Here is an 18,374-nt window from a genome sequence, read left to right on the forward strand (position 1 = left end):
GTCTTTTAACGAACTTATTCGTTTGATTAATAATCATATTAATTAATCCTTGCCATAAATAATTAAACCATTTAATTATTCTTACTCATCTCCGTTGAATCTTCAATCTCTACATTACACGGTGTACGATCCATTAGGTTCCTTTTAGCGAGGCAGTGGGCGATTCAAACTCTTTCAAATCGATTGTGAATTGGAACTTACTTTCAATTCTCCCGTTAGTGATAATACACTTTTAGGGCTTCCACAAACCATGGTTGACGCCTAGCAGCATGTCATGGTTACCCAAGCTAATCAGAAGAGGTGGAGAACCTATTCAGTTTTAGGATTACAAATGCAATACGGTCTTTCTCTAATACAATACTCTTGACCACATTGTTTGGTTTGATAGTTTATTCATGTCTACTATCCAATGTGAGTCTTGTGCTTATATGATTACCTTGAATGTGATTTGGAACACATTCCTAAATCTCATTCATACTTTGGCCAAAGATTCTTAATCATATCATAGAGTATTCTCCCTCAAACAGTTTGAAGGTTAGAGATCCCTTGTTGCGCATTCACTTGCCTCCATGGCTAAGTGGCTTAACCCCAACGATGCCGTGGACACCCTCCTGATGGAGTGACTTTGACATAATCAAAGATTAAGGACCTAACCACAAGACAACTGTGATGCCTCAGGTCAAAAGACTAATTTGCATTATCCCAACCATGAGTTCTCATGTGACATGAATATGAGAACTCTTCGTTGATCGTGTTCAGTGAACTCATTCTCTATTGAGCACCTACGTACTTGTCTTGATGTCACACACACCAATGACTCGAGACTAGTCACTCTCCCTGAGAGAAGACATAGCACGTACTGATCTTAACGGACTGTCAATGCCCAATTGACAATCCTATGATCAGGAACGTTTAGGATGTGTCAACGAAAGAATGGTCTCATGAATCTAACTTCTTTAGATCGCATTCTTCCAATCACATATTCCTTGGACTTATCGTTTAAGCATATAACATTTATATGAGACGGCTCAAACAATAATGTTTGCCCTTAATATTAAACTAGATTAGTTTAACATGTGAAATGTCCATAAAGTATCATCATATGATTGGTTTTAGGGCACATTTCCAACAATCTCCCACTTGCACTAGAGCCAATCAGCTTAGTCATCAGTGATGATACCTCTTCTGTAGTCATTTCATAAATGGCTGAGTAGTAGGCCTAGACAATGGATATCTATATGTTATCCATAGAAGCAACCTTGAGAATAACGACGTCACCATTATACATGATTCTCAATCATGTGGTTCAGTCTCTCATTTGAGTTCGGACCTTGATGAGACCTTGATTCCCTGGCTTGAGCTATCGCCCTATTAGTGTCATACACTTTCTGGTTGGAACCGAATAGAGAGTTCATAAATGAACTTTCCCATCCAAACAACATTGTTGTAAACTTCTATATGGCAATATATTTTGCAATCATAATGGAACACACTAAAGTCATTACTTTAATGTTTCCATCCAAATATCTTTTTAGTCATAATAAAGAGATATCTGTTTATCTTTTCATTCATAATGAAGAAATATCCAATGATGGATTAGATTCATAATCTAATACATTTACGCTTCCATTACGTTACTCTAATTCTTTCTCAATTATTGAGTAATATATCCTTTAGTATTTCTCAAATACTTAAGGACTCACTTGACAGTTGCCATGGTTCTGATCCTGGGCTTGCACTGATATTGTCTTGTACCTTTCTAGGTACATCTTATATCAATGTTTTTCATACAATATGAAATACATAAATCACCTTTCTGCTTATGCATAAAGGATTCTATTTACGCATTATTTCTTTGGGAGTCAAAGGGTACATTCCCTTTGAGAAGAACAACTTCCTAGTCTCACTAGAATTGTCATTCTAATTGAAGTTTATCATCAAATGAGAAACTTCCTAGCATCTCTTGTCTATTTTAGGGATTGATATAATCCAATTATATCTTGAAATATATCATTATAGATTTCCATTCCATTATATAGACTATATCTCCCATATACATTCTATCGTTATAGAATAAGTTTAACGAAGAAGTACTCTTTTCATTTCCAAAAATTAATATATCATATATATATATATATATATTTAAATTTAGGAATACGATTAACTCCCACTAATCTTTTGTAAACCTAGTAAACAAAAGATTCATTTACATCTTTATGAGAAATCAAACAATTGATCTTTTCTCATAAGACGCTTATAGCTCCCACTAGCTTGCTAAGATCCATGATGGATGGATCTCTACAACTAACCTGTCTTGTGATTTATAGTTTTAGACATATATTATCAAGACTATCTTAATAATGGTTTCGGAAACCCATATTATGTCCAAACATTAAATCACCATTTAGTTGTAGCTAGCAATTTTCGAATTAATTGAAATCAAGACTACGTCAAAGATGGTTTCTTCAAAGTCAACCATTCTCTTTGAGTGTAGTCACCTTAAGCTACCAATTAGCTGTGAAGGTTTCATTATTTCGGGTCAAATGGTACTTTACCATTTCCTTGAGTATATATCGTATATACACTCAATGTAGTCATAAGGATTTTCATTCTTATTTCTTTCGAATTAAGAGGTGCAACTCTATGACATAGTCATAAAGTTCAAACCATTCAACTGAGACGGTTTATAAATCCTTCTGGACTACCTTGGAGCTTGTGGTATAGGAACTAGGTTGTCTTAGAAGTATATATCATATATATATGGGTAATTGATAATGTCCAACGAACTAAATCTTATTCATGTTCATTCTTCTCCTAATGGAGAAATTCATTATCTTACGATGCTACTTTCCTTGATATTTTTCAAGGAAATTAATCTAAAGTGTTACTTTTTCCTTGGATCAAATCTAAGGAGGTAAATACTTTAGACGTCTTACTCATCTACTTACATTTCTTGAATTCTTTGAAACCTTTTGCAAAGTATTCGGACTTGTGTTTATTCAAAATAAACTATAGTCCAACCGAGAGTGATCTTCGGTGAATGTCATACAACATGAGTAGTATTATGTTGTGGACAAGTGCCACTAACATCTAAGTGAATTAACCTCAACAACTTTGTGATTCTTTCTTCTTTCCAAAAGAATAAAGATTCGAACATTTCGCCTCTATACAATTTTAACAAGAAGGTATTGGATCCGGATCTAACGATCCAAAGCATCCATCTATGACCAACTCGTAACTTATGTTTTAGAGGTATCACAACTCAGTTGGGATTAGTCACTACCTTGCAACCTTTTGGGTTTTAAGTATCATCGTATTCTAAACAGTTAAACTACCACATCATCTCTACTATAGAGACAACCAATTAAATTACAATAATCTAATTATTGATTAATAAAGAACAATGTTTTGTCAAACAAAACATTTATCCATCTCTACTATAGTGACGGATTTAAGTTCCTTAAAATTGGAATGTAAAGACAATCTTTAGTATTTTCCAATTTCTTTGGTAGTTCATATGAGGAAGTAAGTACAATCCGCTTTTGCCGAGATCTATATTTTATTCACTTTCCGAATGTGAAGTACTTTCTCTTCTCTCATTAATCTTTTACTTTTTATTAGCACACTTTTACAACAATTGTAAAACATAGTTACTAATACGGAATCAAGCATTCAAGTAGAAGAACCAACTGTTTTGAACTATTTCAAGAACATATTACAACACCTTCGAAATGTGTGTTCTTGACACTTGCAAGACATTTCTTGCAAATACCCCTTCCAATGTCCATCCTTTCATAAAGAAAGTTTGTTCCCTTGGAGTTATTTTGCCTTCTTCATTTGACTTCTCCTTTGACTACAATAGTCATGGTCCCTAAACTCCCACTATCTCTCTTGAAACTTATTTCAATTGTGTTATACACATCAAACAATTTGGAGAGTGTGTGGTTATTGTTCACTTTATAGTTTACAATAAACTTAGTGAACCATTAGGATAGGGACACAAAGGTGAAGTCCTTGCCTAATTTCCGTCTCGTTAAGTGGTTTAACACTTCAACACTCAATGATTCAAAATCATCATAAGTCCATGTTGATGGACTATTTTTGTCAACCAACCATTATGTTCTAAACATAATTACAAACTTTCAAGAGTTGTTCAAGGCAACTCTCATTTCTTCATACAACAATTTGTATTTGAAGAATTATGACATTAAAAGTGTTGTCTTTCTCATGTTAGACTTATCTAACATATTCTTCCAATGATACATTATCAATAGGAAGATTGTGAGGATGAGACTACTTAGTTACATCTACAAGCCATTAAAGACAATCTATGGGTTTGTAGAACTAAGTTCGGAAATTAAAGCATTCGGCTTTTCTTTGTCAAGTTTTGGATAGCGTTTGCAAATATATTGGTAAACAAATACATAACGAATATAAATTGATTGATTTTAAGCCATTTGATTCGGGTCTTTAAATCAAATAGCACCACCCACTATTTTTGGCAAATTCCATATCCCTCATCGGAATTCGAGAGTTTTGGAGGAAACTCTTAGTAGGGTATGGGAGGCTCACTATTACCAAGCCCACCTCACAATGATACGATGTTGGCTAGCATTAATAATAATGAGAGAGTACGCTTACTCATTTGCATCTCTTGCAAGTACCCATCTTATTTGGCCTCTAGAGAATGTTGCCTCACAATGATATGATATCGGCGCCATTGCACTTAGTTAAGTTATTCCCACCATGCTTAGTTCATGAAGGGGTTCAAGAATAGCCTCACAATGATATGATGTTGGCCATCCTCGTTGCCTACACTCACCTCATCATATGCGTATAGACTCCTCCTGAGTGTAAGCATGCACTTTGTACTCCCCCATGATAGGGTGAAGCCGGTGTACAAGTCACAAACGATTGGAGCCTACCACGGTGGAAGGCCACGAAGAGATATTCAAAGCATCTCTCGCTTATCAACTTAATAATGGTTTGGTTGAGGGTTTTAGGTCTCATCACATAAATATTCATTTTAATCTAATTAAAACAATTTTGATCCTATTACAACTATTGGTCCATTTGATTGATTTAGTAGTATATAATACTCCCACTATGCTTTTAAAACGGTTTTTAAAGCAAGACTATATGGTACTACTAACATAAGATTTGCATTCATTGATGGACTATATAGTTGCCTTAGGGCCTTAGGATGACTATGAACCTTTGATTCGATTCAACACGAGCCTAGTGTTGAATCTCGGTCTAGGGATGGTGATTGATTTTAGTTACGCGTTTAATCACATTAAGGCGTGTTGTCTTATTGGGCGTTGGACCCAACTACTCCAATTTCATGCATATCGAATAAAACAATAAAGGAGTACTTCAAAGTAAATAAGAGCTTATGCTCTTTTACAACAATTGATCAAATCAAATTACTTTAAAGTAAAGAAGAGCTTATGCTCTTTTACAACAATTGATCATATCAAATTACAATCAAAATTTAATCTACACATTCCCATGGTTCAAACAAATTTGAAACGGCCTTTCACATAGCTCAATTATAGTAGGCTTAGGTTCATAATCACCCTTTCTTTAATTAATTAACGCTTTAACTAATTAAACTTGAATGCAACATTTTCATTTAGTTTTTGTATCCATAGAATTGATTTAAATGGAGCTAAATGAAATGAAAATCCAATTCTCATTTAAAGAGACAAAACAATTTTGTTCTCTACCTAATTTGGGCCATTTTGCAAAAACTTAAACTTTTGGGGTCACTTTGTAAAAAACACAAAAGTCCACTACTTCATGTAATTACAACTAGAACCCAAAAATTTCCAGAAAAGCTAAAACTTCATTAAAGGAGCAAAACAATTTGTCCTTTTAGTGATTTTGGACCTTTACGTAAAAACGTAAACTTTTGGGTCAAAGTACAAATACGCAAAAGTATCAAAACTTTATGTAATTGCATAAAAGCCCCACAAGGACCCTAATTGAGTAGGGTGGCCGGTTTTGAAGCAAAGTAATAAAAAAAAATTTCAAAGTTTTTGTAAGTGGGGTGGGTGAAATGGAATAAATCATTACACACCTACCCACTAAAATTTCTTTAATTTTTCAAAATAAATATCTAATATATTTAAACATAAGAAATATTTCAAAACAAAAACTTTATGAAATAAATCAAAACTTTGAATCAAAACACCAAACCTTTTGTTCTTGGCAAGAACATATCAAGAACAATGAAGAACATCCATGAAAACCCATAAGAGCTCCATGAACATTCTTCACCCAAAAACATACCAAAACCACTCAAACTTAAGGGAAATAACATACAACCATACTAGGGTACATAGGGGTTCCAAAAGTCACTTTAAAACACTTTTAACAAGTCAAACAAGAACCCAAAAATCCACCCTTTGGATTTGGCCGAATTTCCCCAAAAACATGGCACCAAAATTTAGCTCCAAAATTCATGCTCATATGAACTACATCTACAACATTTGAGATGGCAAATTTTCTAACAAAATTTACATTCAAAGAAGCAAGAATAAAGCTTGTAACAATTACAACATTCAAATCACAAACTATGAACTACAAAACCTAAAAGGATTCACCAACTACTAGACTTAGGCTCTGATACCACTTGAAGGAAAATTTGTGAAAAACAAGTTCATTTGAGCAACATCAACAACATGCAATTAACAATTAAAAGGCGGAATCATGTTTATATGCACTCAAAAACAAAACTTAACCCATGAACTTCAAAGCCTAGTAGATAGGTGAACCAAGACTCAACTCAAAACAAAGTGAGTTGAGAAATCAATACCTTTGTAGATTCCTCTTTGCATAAGCAAAGGCTAATCACCCAAAGAGAGGGCCTTCATTCCTTGCATCTTAGATCCATGGATTTGGATGGATGAAAAGGTTTCTCCAAGTTCCCAAAATTGAAAACCTCTAAGTCTCCACACCAAGGCATATTGTAGAAGAAAATGAGTGACCTTGGAGGAGTTTGATTGCTAGATGATCCCTCCAAGGTGGCTGAAATTTTAGAGAGAAAAGAGAGCTTGTGTTCTCATCCTTTCCCCCAAAAATTACCCTTAATGAATTTTAGCTATAAAGTCATACTTATTCCTTAATTCATTTGAGTGGCAAACTTGTAAATAAGTCCAAAACCACTCCTTCTTTAACATGGGATTTATTGGGCTATTTGGGCCTTTGTGAATCATTATTCATTAAGTTGTCACACAACTTAAGTCAATGGACTTGACGTTCGAAGCCCATTGGGCCTTAAGGTCCAAAACTATCCCGAGGTCTTTTAACGAACTTATTCGTTTGATTAATAATCATATTAATTAATCCTTGCCATAAATAATTAAATCATTTAATTATTCTTACTCATCTCCGTTGAATCTTCAATCTCTACCTTACACGGTGTACGATCCATTAGGTTCCTTTTAGCGAGGCAGTGGGCGATTCAAACTCTTTCAAATCGATTGTGAATTGGAACTTACTTTCAATTCTCCCGTTAGTGATAATACACTTTTAGGGCTTCCACAAACCATGGTTGACGCCTAGCAGCATGTCATGGTTACCCAAGCTAATCAGAAGAGGTGGAGAACCTATTCAGTTTTAGGATTACAAATGCAATACGGTCTTTCTCTAATACAATACTCTTGACCACATTGTTTGGTTTGATAGTTTATTCATGTCTACTATCCAATGTGAGTCTTGTGCTTATATGATTACCTTGAATGTGATTTGGAACACATTCCTAAATCTCATTCATACTTTGGCCAAAGATCCTTAATCATATCATAGAGTATTCTCCCTCAAACAGTTTGAAGGTTAGAGATCCCTTGTTGCGCATTCACTTGCCTCCATGGCTAAGTGGCTTAACCCCAACGATGCCGTGGACACCCTCCTGATGGAGTGACTTTGACATAATCAAAGATTAAGGACCTAACCACAAGACAACTGTGATGCCTCAGGTCAAAAGACTAATTTGCATTATCCCAACCATGAGTTCTCATGTGACATGAATATGAGAACTCTTCGTTGATCGTGTTCAGTGAACTCATTCTCTATTGAGCACCTACGTACTTGTCTTGATGTCACACACACCAATGACTCGAGACTAGTCACTCTCCCTGAGAGAAGACATAGCACGTACTGATCTTAACGGACTGTCGATGCCCAATTGACAATCCTATGATCAGGAACGTTTAGGATGTGTCAACGAAAGAATGGTCTCATGAATCTAACTTCTTTAGATCGCATTCTTCCAATCACATATTCCTTGGACTTATCGTTTAAGCATATAACATTTATATGAGACGGCTCAAACAATAATGTTTGCCCTTAATATTAAACTAGATTAGTTTAACATGTGAAATGTCCATAAAGTATCATCATATGATTGGTTTTAGGGCACATTTCCAACATTTACTCGATCTCAAACTGTGTGGAATTCCTTAGGAGGTACACTAATGACTAGGTTCCCATCTTTTTGTCCACTCAAGCTAAGAGTTTCTTCTTTACGATGGCTGCTCGAAAGGTCATGCTTGAACGACGAATCGTCTGGGAAGATCTTTCCTTGGCTGATGCTATCCGTTCTGATAACTTAGTTGAACGGTACAGACTTCATAAGGTAAACTCTTCTCATCCTAATTTCAATGTGTCTATGGTTTAAGAGTTTCACTCTAACATTCTGTTAACTTTTCCTGAGTCTGGTGGTCTTATTTATGTTCATAGTGTCATGGTTGCCCTTGACCCATCTGTCATTTGTACGGTCATTGAACTTGATCCGTCCTCTGCCTCTGTGTCATCAAAGTTTAATGTTCCAACCAGTCAGTATGACCTGAGTGTCTACCATCATGAGGCTTATGCTGATCCGTCTGTTCATCTTGTTAAAGGTCTAGTTTCAAAGTCTTGCCTCAAACCCTTATATAGGATTTGGTTAACTTTATCCGTAGAAATTTTCTAGGTACATCAAACAAAGGTAACCTTACCTTTGAATCAACCAGAGTATTATTTGCCAAGTTAACTCACTGTGATGTGCTTTTTGGCTTTCTGATTTTCAAGTCCATTTTGTCTAAGTTCAAGCATGCTGCAACCTACCAGAGAGGGTCCACCATTCATCTTTGTCTGATCACTCAGTTATGTGAGCTTGTTGGTGTTCAAAAACGTCCTGATGATCTGTGTCCTAGAACCACTAAGGACATTGACATAAATATGATGAATCTCGGTAATGTCATGTGTGATGTAGCTCATAATGATCTTAGACCAGTCCCACCATCAACTGCTTCCCAGGATAAGAAAATAGCATATCTTAAGTCTGAAATCAACTCTCTTAGAAAGTAATTTGTTGATTTTAAGTTTCTGGTTAATCAACCATCGTCTTCACCACTTGTCAGTAACTCATTCTCTTGGCCATCTCTGAGTCAAACCTCTTCGAATCCTTTTTCATTTGTTCTCGAGCTTTCTCTGCGACCTCCAAAGCTTGTCCCTTATCGCCATATAGATCATTCATCTATATCCTATCACACCGTTGCTTCCTTTGGTAATTCTAATGTTGTTGCTGCCTAAATGGCTGCTACCTACGCTGCTAAAGGAAATGGAGTATCCATCAATGTCTATCAGCATTTATCTTCCACTCATACTTCGAAGAGCAAGCACATTAGGTCCATATATTCCAATGATGAAGATGAAGATGAAGAATGTCTTGATCATGATCTATGCCCTGGAGATGTTCCTGTTGAAGATGTCATTGCTATTAGATCTTCTGTCGGCTTAGAGGACTTATCACAATTAGAGGAGTTCTAAGTTTAGATCTTCTGTCGGCTTAGAAGACTTATCACAATCAGAGGAGTTCTAAGTTTATAGGGGAGCTCTTGTAGGGGTTTTTAGTGAGAGCAAGTTTTATGGAGGAGTTCTATTTTGTTATCTATTGAACAATGGTTGTTAAAATGGAAACTCCATTTCCTTTTGGTTTCTATTGTAATTAATCTTGCTACTCTTTTGACTTTATCTTACTCTTGTGTCTTTTATGCTTAAATTTGTTAGATATTATCACTTGGATTCCAAACTTTGCACCATTATGGGCTGTTTTGTTTCATCAAGTTACATTGACCCTTCTTTCTTGCGTGTTATGCTTCACTTATCAATTTCTTCCTTTGTCTTACCATGACAAAATGGAGGAAAAAAAAATTAAATCACTTTTCACTGGACTAACTTGTGTTGATCATGCAATTTGTTGTGCCATTTTTAACATGAGCTTATGTTATAATAACCCATGATGAATCTCACATATCTCTTGCCGAGAAATGTATGTTTGTTGTAGGAGTTATGACTTGCTCTTCTCTTGTCACTGCATGATTTCTTGAGTGTGGGGAAAGTGTGAATCTAGTTATAGGTTTGAGGGTTATTTTGTCAAGGAAAGCCAAATAGGGAGATTGTTAAGTACAAGGTTTAATGTTTGGCTTCCCTTGTCAAAAAAATTGTAAATGTTACCACACATGCTCATAATTTAGAGTTAAGGGTTCAATGTTGTTCTGAGATTTCTGCTGGAATGAAATCATCAAAGCAACATCCATCTTCACTACAAAAGGTTTGAATCAAACATTTACATATACATGTCAAGCTTATTTTTCCAAAATACTTTTGTCCAGTGTAGTTGTCTAGTCAGAATTTTTATCTGTTTTCCAACTGCCTAGGCACACAAAATAAGACAGCCCACATGGGTCATCTGACACCTTTTCCCTTGCGTGGATCTCTCACCCTTGATCTGTGAAGGTCTCTTTGGCTCATGATAAATGTCACCTTGTTCCCTTTGTCTGAAATATTCAAATCTTCTATTATAAGGGTTTTCAAGGTTTCATTTGTTCCTTGGTTAAGATTTTCAGATTTTGACAAAAATAATGCATTTAGCCTAGAGTTACCTCTTAAGCTTCAAAACCGAAATCCTAGCCACAAAAACATCTCATGCACAGACACCCAATCACTGTATATTAGGGTTACATTGTTTTAATGGTTTGGCATTAAGCTTTTGGTCTAAACCTAAGTTTTTATATCCTTCATAGACCAATCTCTCGGATTCATGTTAGGTTCGTCTTCAACTGTTTGACTGAAGAACCTGACTAGTTAGCTAAATCCAAATCTCTTGTTCATATTATAAAATCATATCACATCATTGATCGTCTTGATCTCGGTACCACAAGGTGATGTGCTCGGGAGAAGCTGCCACTTCGTGAAGACCGACAAAGTCTATCTTATGTAAGGCAAGGTTGCACAAAGGTAAAGTTGCTCCTTAGATAAGGTTCTAGGAACTGAGCTTTGTGTGGATCTTTGTATGAACCTTTGTTTACACTGGTGGATTGGACTCAATGGAAAGTCCCCGATTTTTTGACCTAGAGGTAGATTTTTCAGGCCAAAAACTTTCTTGTATTCAATACTTTACAAAGCCTTATTTATAACCTTGTTGGAACTAAACATTGTAGGGTTTGCTAGTATTGACACTTTATTAATCAAGTGAACTTAACTCAAGTACTAAGGCTAAAACTTAGCTGAAGTTCACATTATTAAGTTTTAACCTTTTAAGTTTGTTTGATTTATATGCTTGTGGGATTCTAACAATCTGTACTCAGTTGACTAGTATGTTAGCTAGTCAGTACAGTGGCTTTTAAGTTTTTATTATAGGGTATTTCATCTGGTACCAATTTCATGGATCAAGTTCCTACTTATAAGGAATGGTATCAGAGGCTTGTAGGGAGATTAATTTAATTGTCTGACACTTGCCCTGACATTGCTTATGCAGTTAGTGTGGTAAGTCAGTTTATGCACTCACCTAGTGAAGCTCATATGGATGCAGTAATCTGTATTTTGAGATACTTGAATATGGCTTCAGGAAGAGGCTTGGTTTTCTCCAAGAATAATCATTTGAATGTAGAAGGTATACATATGCAAATTGGGTAGGTTCTATCACTGACCGGCGATCTACATCTAGATACTTTATTTTTGTTCAAGTTACTTGGAGAAGCAAGAAACAAAAAGTGGTGGCTAGGTCAAGTGCTGTTGAGTTTCATGGTATGTCTCATGGTGTATATGAGTTGTTGTGGTTTGGAAAAATTGTTGAGAGATCTTGGATTTAAACTCAAGGGTGCTATGCTCCATTGTGATAACAAGGCTGTTATTGAGATTGCTCATAATCCAATGCAACATGATCGAACAAAACATGTAGAGATTGATTGACATTTCATCAAGGAAAAATTGGATGCTGGAATTATTAATTTTCTGTTTGTGGGATCTCAAGATTAACTTGCTAATGTGCTTACTAAGGCTGTGTCTAATAGCGTGTTTTCTAACTCGCTTGACAAGTTGGGCATGCGTGACATCTTTGCTCCAACTTGAGGGGGAGTGTTGCAAGTTATATATTTACATATTAGTTAAAGTTTAAATAGTAGTCTGTTGTCCCACATTGACGAAGTGCATATGTAATACCAATAGTACTCCACTTTGGAGATAAATGAATAATGAATAGACAAGAAATTCTCAAATATTGTCATATATATTTTTGGCAGTTCCGATTTTTTATTAAGCATATTTTTAAGCATGTAGTCTAATATCCTTGTGGATAGTGTGTCAAGTTTCAACTCACTTGTTTTGGGTTCAAAACTCTTCATCTCCTTTTTTTTTTTCTTTGAACAAACGATATTAGCTACACTAAAGGGGAGGGGTGGGCTTAGCCTCCTAATGAGCTAGCAATAATGTGGTTCAAATTCGCCTTTGGCAAGAATCGAACCTAAGACCTCTCACTAATAACTGAAAAAGAATACCACTATACTGTAGTATTAATTCATCCCTTAAATTAATGTAATTGTTTTGAACTCTCTCCTCCCCTCAATAAATGTTAAAATGGTCTTGTGTTTTAGTCAAATTTCTCAGAACATGGAGTGTGAATCAAACCCATGTTTGAATTGAAATTGAGATACTGATGCAAGTTCTTCCCTTCTAAATCAAACATATTCATATCTAAAGAGGTTGACAAGAAGTTCTTCAGAGCTATTAATGCGGGATCCACTTTTTGGGAAAGCCGAGAGGGATTTTGGTGCTTTGTCAGGTAAGCTACTCAGGTCCATTGTCAGCAGAAGATAAATCAAAGTCAACTTGCAAAAGGCAAAGCAATTATCGACATGCTAGTACCAAAAACAGAGAAAGAAATCTGGGCTTTTTTGGGCAGGCTACAATACATCAACAGGTTCATTGCCCAGCACACACCCATCTGTGAGCCGATCTTTAATTTGTGTAACCCCGGTAGTCTTTGAAGGATTATGCAAATTTTTATCTTACCTTGTGATTGCTAACAAGATATAAAGTTACTAGTTTTTTGGGTCAATTTAGTCCATGTGTTTTCAACTTGGCCAATTTGGTACTTGTGTTTCTCTTCGTTGGCCAAATAAGGGCATTTCCATCAAATTTATATAAACTTATTTATAAAATTATAATTTATTTGATTTAAAATATTTAAAATGAAATAAAATTAAAAATTAAAAGAAAATTTATCATCCTCCCACCAACTCTCCCCTAACATTACCCGCTCTCTTTTCTAAGTTACAACCTTAATCCTTTTTTAGATTGGAAGTTTTATTTTTTATACATGTTATTTCTCATTGATTTGTATTTTTTTTGTAAAGAGAAAATGTAATTATTTCTCATATGATTTTGCTTATGAATGTTTTAAAAGAGATTGAATGAAATGTTCTCAATTGGCTAATAGAGACAAACACAATGACTAAATTAGCTAAACAAAAAACACGATGACTAAATTGATCATATGACTATAACACAAAAATCATTTTGACATTTAAGCCTAAATAATAATTTAAAAGAAATATATATATATATATATATATATTTGTATTTTTGTTTTTTGAAAAAGAGTATGGAAAACGAAGTTGCACCGCAGCCATGAGTCAATGATTTTGACTTCCATCCAGCCCATTGAAAAACGGACACGCACCAAATGTTTTCAAAATTGTCCTCGAGTGGGAATTCATAATGGTTCCCAAAAAGAGACATAATAAAAAAATGGTTGTTGGGGAGAGGAATAATCGACCGAGCAATTGTACGGCATACCTAAAAGTGATATTCTCTTGCTTATTTATTTATATTTTCAAACTCTGGTTGAATTCAAACATTTGAATTGAACAAATTAAAATAAAAAACAATGTGCAAAAATTATTTTTCGAATAAAAATAACAATACTTGGTTGAGGGAAGGAGATTTAAAAGTAGAACTCTTTATAGATTCTCTACTACCTCATCTTTAGTAGTACGGTACTTTATAACATTGATTTAAAAATTAACATTAACCTGTAATGTGACACAGAATTCATAAACAATCTCACTTCTTATATTTCTCTACTTGGTTTTTCGTGGAAAACGTGGGAGTTGGTTCTTATATTTTCCTTAAAGAGATAAAAAGGACAATACATGGATATGTTTACTGTGGCTGGTTTCAGTGGAAAACGTGGGAATTATTGTGATTGGTTCCTTACTCTGGTCTTCTGAAATGGACCACTTAATATCAGTATCAGTTCCCTTCCATTTCACAATTTAACTGAGTGGGGTGGTCTCTTTGGTCAATTCTTTACTTGGAAATTTCGGAGGTCGACCTCATCAATCATAATTCCAATAAAATCCCACAAACCATTGCATATTCTTTTGCTGCTCCACAAATTGTATTGATCAAAGAGTTTTCTGTATTCCATTAGCTAGAGGAAGAAAGAGAGGAGAGAGAAAGAGAGAGAGAGAGAGAGAGAGAGAGAGAGAGAGAGAGAAGTATTCAACAGACAGAAGGTTCTGCTTCAGCATTTCAGACCCAATTCATCTGTTTCTTCTCCAAATTATGAATCAGCTGCTCTCTCTGTAAATTCATATCTATCCACTTTTTTTTCAGTTCACTTCTTAAATTTGTAAATATTTTTGCTTATTATTTAGCTGATTTTTATTTTTGTTTTCCTCTGAATTGGTTTATTAGGCTTCAACTTTTGCAGCTGGGGATGTGCTGCATACCGTGGAACAGCTGCTTTTGGGGACGATGTAGTGATTGTAGCGTGAGTAATTTAAAATTTTAAACTGATTTGATAAAGTTAATAAATTTTTCTTGCTTATTCAAACTTTATATGAAATCTGTATTTTAACTTTATAGCTTTATAGCTTCTCTGTATTGAATCTTGCTGTAAAATCATGTTAAATAGAGCCTACCGGACTGCCATTTGCAAGGCGAAGCATGGCGGTTTTAAGGACACTTCACCTGATGGTTCACTGGCACCTGCTTTAAGGTTAGATACAATCCCAACTTAATTCTAGAGAAATGAATGTGTTTCTACCGTAAGAATATGAAGGTAAAAGAATCTCACATTGATAAAAAGAGAAACATTGTAATGACTTACAAAAGGTTGGCTACTACTTATATAGCCAATCAGTTTTATGGTGGAACCTCAACTTTCTTCATGGTATCAGAGCCATGTTGGCCCGTGTGAAGCCCAACAGTCATACGTGCTCCACGTCACCCAATTCGTGTTGTCTACGTGTTTGGCTTGAAAATTTGTCATATGGGCGTGTGAGAATGTGAAGGTAAAAGAATGTATTGACATATGGTTTACTTTTTATGCAGGCAGTAATAAAGAGAACAAATTTGAACCCAAATGAGGTGGGCGATATAGTTGTTGGTCCAGTTATGGCACCTGGCTCACTTAGAGCAACTGAGCACAGGATGGCAGCTTTTTATGCTGGATTTCCAGGTAAGTTTTAGCTTTAATTGATGGTTTGGCGGCCCTTCTTTTTATTTGGTTTGGCTTATAGGGTTATGGTTTGCCGGTTTTGTCAAGATACGGTTCCCATCACAACTGTTAACAGGCAATGTTCATCTAGCCTCCAGGCAGTTGCTGATGTAGCTGCTGCTATAAAAGCAGGATATTATGACATCGGTGAGAAAAACTCTTGATTATGCATCTATTTTAGCCGCTAGGTGGTCTCCATCAATGGATTTGATCTTTGTTTTGAATACAGGCATTGCAGCTGGATTGGAGTCCATGACAGTTGATAAACTTGGCGGATTCAGTAAAGTTAACCCTAAAGTATAATCTAACTCTCCTTGTTTATTTGATATTCTGGTTTACGTGGTGTTATTTTGAACTGATATATGTTGTCAGTAGGTGGATATCTTTGCACAACTCTTTCTTTACATAAGAATTTTTTTTTAAAAACTTGTTTCAAGCATTGTGAACCGGTTCATTACTTTTGTCTTTCAGGAAATGATAGCCAGGTGAGTGACGGTGCTGGAGCAGTCCTCCTTATGAAGAGAAGTTTAGCTATGCAGAAGGGACTTCCTATTCTTGGTGTTTTCAGGTATGGCGTTGATTATTTATGTTCAATTTAATTGCTTGACTTCCTATTCTCGAGTTGACTTTATAGTACCGATACTGCAAATTCATAGTAAAGAACTCTAATTATTAAGAAACAGAAAATTGAGAGATTGGCTGGTAGAGGTATATTCGTTCTTAATAATTCTTTTCATTGCTAATTTTTGTTAATTTCCTTGAGATTGATATGTTCAAGAATTAACTAAAGCTTTCTTTGTACTTCGTATACAATTATATGATCTCTGTGCAGGAGTTTTGCTGCTGTTGGTGTGGATCCCGCTGTCATGGGAGTGCTTCCAGCTGCTGCACTTCCGATAGCAGTGCAGTCTGCTGGCCTTGAGCTTGATGACATAGATCTATTTGAGATAAATGAGGTGATGCATTGCTTTTGATTTCTGTAAGCTTCATGATGAATGAGCTTAGCTTTGAAGATTTCGGCTAAGCAGTTTTATTTGTTTCATTTAGGCATTTGCATCTCAATATGTATATTGTGTCAAGAAATTGGAGCTTGATCCTGAGAAAGTCAATGTTAACGGAGGCACTATTGCTCTAGGGCATCCTTTAGGTGCTACAGGTATATGAATGATGTTTTAAATTAGAGACTATCTTCTATTTCTGCGATAAACTAAAGCTGATATATTTTGACGCAACTACGTACTCGTTCACTCTGTGTTATCTTAGGTGATTTTTCTTTTTTGGTGTGCTAGGTTCTCACTGTGTTGCAACTCTCCTGGATGAGACGAAACGCCGTGGCAAGGATCACCGCTTTGGTGTGATCTCCATGTGCATAGGTATCCTTTTGCGCTCTTCCATCTAATATAATTATGAATGAAGGTAGAATATTGAGAGCCTGATATGAGAATATTGTATGTCTTAGACCAGACGCATGCTCATGTATGTTTGCATGCTTGCATCTGATGTAGTTTTCTTTTTTACGTTACATTATTTGGGCTCAAGGTTTTGGACGTTCGAATTCCCTTTGCAACAGCCCACATGTTGACCTGATTTGATTATATGTTTGTATATAATTAATTTTTGCTTTAGGTATCATTATATTTGTTTTCTGTTGTTATCCCATCTCATGCATATCACTGACTAAGTTTTTTTTTTATTTTTTTAATCCAAATATCACTGATTAAGTTTGTTAAAGATAAAGAGAAGAGAGTCATTATTACGTTGGGATAGGAGTGTCAGTGCAGTGTCTACATCTAATATATATGCATCAGATTAGGGGTTTTTATGTGGCTGCCGAATCACACACATATGCATCGAGAGTAGTCAGTTTGTTGTTGGAGAGTATTATGGCATGCGTTAGTGTTTTAGAAGTCTTCATCATATCATAATTTTTGTTTTGGTTGCTGCAGCATGCATTAGATTAGGGTTTGGTTTGGCTGCTGCTCATGCGTGAGTGAGGTTTTAGTGAGATGCACATGCTTTAAATTCCACATGCACTAAGAGCAGAGCAGAAAAATAGCTGCGGTTGTGAGTGCTTCATAGATGGTGTAGTCACTTCATGGTGCATGAGTATATATGATTATATATTTGGTTCTAGTCGCATAGCTAGGCTAATAAGCACAGAGAGCATTACAGTTTGATCTTTACGTCAGCTGTGTGCTAGTGTGAGAAAAACAGTTTCAGCCGTGTGATTTTAAAAGACAAAATTCATTTTTTCTTCGCTGCTTTTTTTTTTGCGGGCTTTAATCGAAATCAATTATGAAAATGTGTCTTGTGATTTTTGTAATTGGTTGATTTTCAAAAATCATTTCATTATACATACATTATGCATGATTTCTTTAGTATGTCTAGTTGATGAGTTTTGTAAGTCTTTTTGTACTCGTTTCTCTTAGTGTTTGTCTTGAGGAGAGCCCAAGGATTTTCCCAGTGGTGAGTTTTGCCTCGTTAAATTCTACATCCTAGTGCACATTTGATTTATTATTTTAACTGCATATGTGTAAGATAA

The 18,374-nt window shown here is 35.4% G+C and overlaps 1 protein-coding gene across 1 annotated transcript; it reads left to right on the forward strand.

Moving 5' to 3' along the window:
- The first annotated feature begins 14,713 nt into the window (after positions 1–14,713).
- LOC137724780 (3-ketoacyl CoA thiolase 1, peroxisomal-like) lies at positions 14,714–18,374 on the forward strand. The gene is made up of 10 exons (XM_088693366.1): positions 14,714–14,915; positions 15,028–15,103; positions 15,248–15,331; positions 15,667–15,793; positions 15,881–15,979; positions 16,062–16,129; positions 16,270–16,400; positions 16,665–16,788; positions 16,880–16,988; positions 17,122–18,374. The coding sequence occupies exons 4-10, from the start codon at positions 15,730–15,732 to the stop codon at positions 17,229–17,231; spliced, it is 705 nt and encodes a 234-aa protein (XP_088549492.1). The 5' UTR covers positions 14,714–14,915; positions 15,028–15,103; positions 15,248–15,331; positions 15,667–15,729; the 3' UTR covers positions 17,232–18,374.

This window comes from Pyrus communis, chromosome 5 (genome assembly GCF_041283825.1).
Source record: "Pyrus communis isolate YQ-2024b chromosome 5, ASM4128382v1, whole genome shotgun sequence".
Classification (NCBI taxonomy): Eukaryota; Viridiplantae; Streptophyta; class Magnoliopsida; order Rosales; family Rosaceae; genus Pyrus; species Pyrus communis.